Source organism: Brachyhypopomus gauderio, unplaced genomic scaffold, assembly GCF_052324685.1.
Source record: "Brachyhypopomus gauderio isolate BG-103 unplaced genomic scaffold, BGAUD_0.2 sc241, whole genome shotgun sequence".
In the NCBI taxonomy this organism is placed as follows: domain Eukaryota; kingdom Metazoa; phylum Chordata; class Actinopteri; order Gymnotiformes; family Hypopomidae; genus Brachyhypopomus; species Brachyhypopomus gauderio.
Genome location: NW_027507062.1, coordinates 74,086 through 79,085, shown reverse-complemented (window position 1 = coordinate 79,085; position 5,000 = coordinate 74,086). Strand labels below are relative to the sequence as shown.

The window sequence follows — 5,000 nt, the reverse complement described above, 5'->3', positions numbered from 1 at the left end:
CCCGGCGTGGGGTGGTAATGGTACCGTGGCGGCCCAGCACCTCACAGAAGCTCACGTGTTGTTTTAGGGTTGCACAACACCCATGACAGGATGGCAGTGAGGCACAAGGGCTGAACCTACGGGACACACATGCTCTGCAGACAACTGCGAGTGTTGGCAGGCTAATCCGGCTTCTAGTGCTTCTCTATTCTTATCCCAGCCCCCCCCCCCCCCCCCCCCCCCCCCACCCCCCCACCCCCTACCCCCCCCAAACTACCACCCCTTACACTCCTGTCCTTGCTCCGGGCGATCTTTGACTTTAATCTGTCATAACTCCATCATTGTTGCCCATGGATTGCCTGTACTTTACATATTTCTTCCACGTCATTCCACATGAGAGTGGAAACCGTGTCGACAGACACCCTTGTCTTGCTGTAATTCCATTTCTCTTCTCATTTCTCTCAACCTCTCTCACCCTCTCAAGTAATACCAATTTACCAGAGTGCCTTCTCTCTCTCTTTCTCTCTCTCTCTCTCTCTCTCTCTCTCTCTCTCTCTCTCTCTCTCTCTCTCTCTCTTCCACGTCCTCTGCATTTCTTGCTGTTTTCTTCCCAGTCCCTCTTTGCCTGTCTCCCTCTCCCTTTCTCTCTCTATCTCTCTTTCTCTCCTTCTCCCAGTCTCTCTCATTTCCCCCCCTCTCTCTCTCTTTCTTCCTTCTTCCTCCTCCTCTCTTTTTTTCCTTCCCTGTCCCCGTTCTCTCTTAACCAGAGCCGTCAGCTCTCAGATGTGAACAAGGCCCCCCTCGCCCCCTTCAGCCCCCCCCAGAAGGCCCGTCTTCACTAGTCCCCTCCTTACATCAGGTCTGGCCAGGCTGGGACAGATTGCCGTAGAGTGTGTGGAGAGTGAACGTCTCTGGTGTCTCTCCTGGTGCATTTCAGCCGCCCTCTGATCTCGGCACATCATTCCTCCAGTCACCACCAACTCTGCCGACTTCAGAGCAGAGAGCGTTAGACTGCTGGTGTCGGAAAAGAACCCAGTTTTAGTTTGTTTTAATGGTGGCTTCTCCTGGAAAAACAAGGAAACCATATTGCTCCAGGGTTGAATTCATTTGCTTTGCTTGCTTACTGGCACTCCTGATCACGCCTAACCGCGGTCCTTACCTTCTCTGATATCTCCCCAGACATTCCAGGGATCCTCGCTGCTCTCAAAGACCAAGAAGAAGAGTAAAGGTTTGTGCGTCACTATCAATAAAAACATTCCTATAAGTCATCAGCACACCAGTTTGTCCATCAGCTCCATCAGCTGGCTTGTCCAGAACCCGCCTGTGGAGTTTGTTGACCTTTCATTTCACAGTTCCTCTCCTGTTCTCCTCCTGTGTCTGGGCCTACAGGGCTGCCTCTCTCCTCCATCAGTAAGAGGAGGATCTCCTGTAAGGACCTGGGCCGTGGCGACTGCGAGGGCTGGCTGTGGAAGAAGAAAGACGCCAAGAGCTACTTCTCGCAGAAGTGGAAGAAGTACTGGTTCGTCTTGAAGGACGCCTGCCTCTACTGGTACATGAACGAGGAGGTGAGTGGGGGGTGTGGCCGGGGGGTTGGGGAGGTGGGGCTAGGGTGCTGCCCCCTTAAAGGGAGCTAGGCCTCACCTGTCTGCAGTAGAAGTGGGCGGGGCCCTGAGGGGGCGGTGCTGGCCCAGGGGGCGGAGCTGGCCCAGCGTGCGGTGGAAGAGACTCGGCTGTGAAGTGTCTTCCAGGCTGCCAGGAGAACAGCAGAGTGCTCAGAGGGGAGTTTTAATTGGTGTTGGCCGACGCCTCTCCAGTTTGGACTCTGTGGAGACATTAATCTCTATCCACCTTAACGAAGCACACGGCTACATTCCCCCCCATCCTTTCCACTTTTATTTCTTTCTTTTTCACTTCCTTTCGTCATTCCTCTCACTCCCTCTCCCTCCCTCCTTCCCTCTCTCTCTCTCTCTCTCTCTCTCTCTCTCTCTCTCTCTCCCCCTTCCTCTCTTCCCTTCTCCCTCTCTCCTTCTCTTCTTCCTCTCTATCTATCTTGCACCTTTGCTTCTGATTAATTGCCTGCTCGGACTGCTGTCATTACGGGGGCGTGTGCTGCCAACAGTGCTCCCAGCGTGGGGATCTGGGTTGGGGGGGGGGGGGGGGGGGGAGCGAGGCTCCGCCTCATCCTTCCCTGCCCCGCCCCCAGAGGGCCGCCCCCATCCTGGCCTCGTGGTGCTGTAATTGATGATCTGCAGCCGAGCGCTGGCCACGCGATTTATGTGTTTGATTTAATGGCGTAAACGTCACTGAGGCGAGTCTTGGAGTGTATCAGGGGAGCAGAGTAGAGCCTCCACCACGGGAAGAGATGGTGGGATCCTAATGAGGATGGAGGTGTTATTACAGCTCTGTGTGTGTGTGTGTGTGTGTGTGTGTGTGTGTGTGTGTGTGTGTGTGTGTGTGAGCAGAGAGATGTGCCCTGACATTCTTCCACTCTCTCTCTCCCCCTCTCTCTCTCTCTTTCTCTTCCTCCCCCTCTCTCTCTTCTCTTTCCTCTCTCTCTCCCCCTCTCTCTCTTCTCTTTCTCTCTCTTTTCTATTAGGATGAGAAAGCTGAGGGCTTTGTTAGTCTCCCAGAGTTCAAGATTGACCGTGCCAGTGAATGCCGCAAGAAGTAGTAAGTGTTACTTCAAAGTCTGCCTATTGTGCGCGGGTGTGTGTGTGTGGGTGTGTGTGGGTGGGTGTGTGTGTGGGGGTGTAGGCTGATGCGTGGGCATATCTAAACCCCACCCCTGACCCCCTCTCTCCGCCCCTCTGCTGTAGCGCCTTCAAGGCCTGTCACCCAAAAATCAAGAGCTTCTACTTCGCTGCTGATGGAGTGGACGACATGAACAGGTGGCTGAGTCGCCTGAACATGGCGGCCGCTGGCTACGCGGAGCGGGAGAAGATCCGTCAGGAGCAGGGTGAGGGGCGGAGCTTACGGCCAGAGGGAGGAGCAAACCGAGCACTCCTCCCATGATGGAGAAGGGGCGGGGCTTGGCTGGGTTTTCTTTTTCTGCCATGCACAACAGACACTGCTGCTCTGAGCTAAGCCCCACACACCTGTTTGAGATTAAGGACATATCCCACCATTCTTCATCATATTAGAGTGGTGTGCAGGTTGGACTTCTGGATCGTGTGGTTTTGGAAAGGAGACATGGAAGGAGAAAAGATGGAGAGAGGGAGGGGGAGAGATGGAGAGAGGGAGGAGGAGAGAGCTTGGAGAAGTGATGGTGCGAGGTAGGACAGGGTTGGGTGGCAGCAGCTCGGGGAATAGGTCCATCCCAGTAAGAGCAGACGTGGAAGGATCGGGCCGGTTCTGTACTCCCTCCCTGCTGTTCTGCAATACAAATCTCCTCAGTGCCTGACTTCCTCTCCTCATCCCTCTCTCTTTTGTGATTTCCATCCATCAGTCTCTTTGCCCCTTTTCTCTGCTTCTTTCTGTCTCTCCCTCACTTTTTTCTGTCTCTCGTTCTCTCACTTCTCACCCTTTTGTTCTCTTTCTTTTCCTTCCTCTACTTCCCTCTTCCTCCATTTCCCTTTTCTCCTTTTCTCTCCCTCTTTCTCTCTCTCTCTCTCTCTCTCTCTCCCCTCTCTCCCTCTCTCTCTTGCCCCCATCTCTCTCTCTCCCTCTCTCTCTCCCTCCCCCCTCTCTCTCTCTCTCTCTCTCTCTCTCTATCTCTCTCTCTCTCTCTCTCTCTGTACCAGTGTTCAGACTCCCCAGTGAGACAGTGCTGCTCTCCTGCTGTTCCCTCTCTCAGTGAGATAGATGAGCACTTCAGGGAGGACACACACACACACACACACACACACACACACACACACACACACACACACAAACACTAAGGAGGGGAGATGGAGATGGGGCAGATAGAAAGTGGGACGTTGCCTGCCTGAATGAACCTGTAGTAGCTCATTGAGGACCCAACAGAGTTTATAATGTTTGTGTTTATTAAAAACAGCCTGAATTTGCACCTGCGGCATTTTGACTTTTTTATTTGCCTGTAAAACCATAAGTATCACAGCCAAGTCCCCAGCGCTTTCTACTTTACTGTCCTCTCCCCTCATCTCTCCTCCTCTCATCTCCCCTCATCTCCCCTCATCTCTCCTCCTCTCCCCTCATCTCTCCTCCCCTCATCTCTCCTCATCTCCCCTCATCTCCCCTCATCTCCCCTCATCTCCCCTCTATCTCTCCTCCTCTCATCTCCCCTCATCTCCCCCATCCCTCCTCCTCTCCCCTCATCTCTCCTCCTCTCCCCCCTCATCTCCCCTCATCTCTCCTCCTCTCCCCTCATCTCCCCTCATCTCTCCTCCTCTCCCCTCATCTCCCCTCATCTCTCCTCCCCTCATCTCTCCTCATCTCTCCTCATCTCCCCTCATCTCCCCTCATCTCTCCTCATCTCTCCTCCCCTCATCTCCCCTCTTCTCATCTCTCCTCCTCTCCCCTCATCTCTCCTCCCCTCATCTCTCCTCATCTCCCCTCATCTCTCCTCTCTCCCCTCATCTCCCCTCATCTCTCCTCCTCTCCCCTCATCTCTCCTCCCCTCATCTCTCCTCATCTCCCCTCATCTCTCCTCCTCTCCCCTCATCTCCCCTCATCTCCCCTCATCTCTCCTCCTCTCATCTCCCCTCATCTCCCCTCATCTCTCCTCCTCTCCCCTCATCTCTCCTCCTCTCCCCCTCATCTCTCCTCCCCTCATCTCTCCTCATCTCCCCTCATCTCTCCTCCTCTCCCCTCATCTCTCCTCCCCTCATCTCTCCTCATCTCCCCTCATCTCTCCTCCTCTCCCCTCATCTCCCCTCATCTCCCTCCATCTCTCCTCCTCTCCCCTCATCTCCCCTCATCTCTCCTCCTCTCCCCTCATCTCTCCTCCTCTCCCCTCATCTCCCCTCATCTCTCCTCCTCTCCCCTCATCTCTCCTCCCCTCATCTCCCCTCTTCTCATCTCTCCTCCTCTCCCCTCATCTCCCCTCATCTCTCCTCATCTCC

General features: G+C 54.5%; 1 protein-coding gene across 1 annotated transcript in view; it reads left to right on the top strand.

Annotated features, from left to right (window-relative positions):
• cnksr2a (connector enhancer of kinase suppressor of Ras 2a) overlaps positions 1 to 5,000 on the top strand; it is a 66,178-nt gene that overhangs the window by 49,438 nt on the left and 11,740 nt on the right. The window contains 4 exon segments of the mRNA XM_076995746.1: positions 1,159 to 1,207; positions 1,369 to 1,544; positions 2,576 to 2,649; positions 2,796 to 2,935. Coding sequence (XP_076851861.1) covers positions 1,159 to 1,207; positions 1,369 to 1,544; positions 2,576 to 2,649; positions 2,796 to 2,935 — 439 coding nt within the window.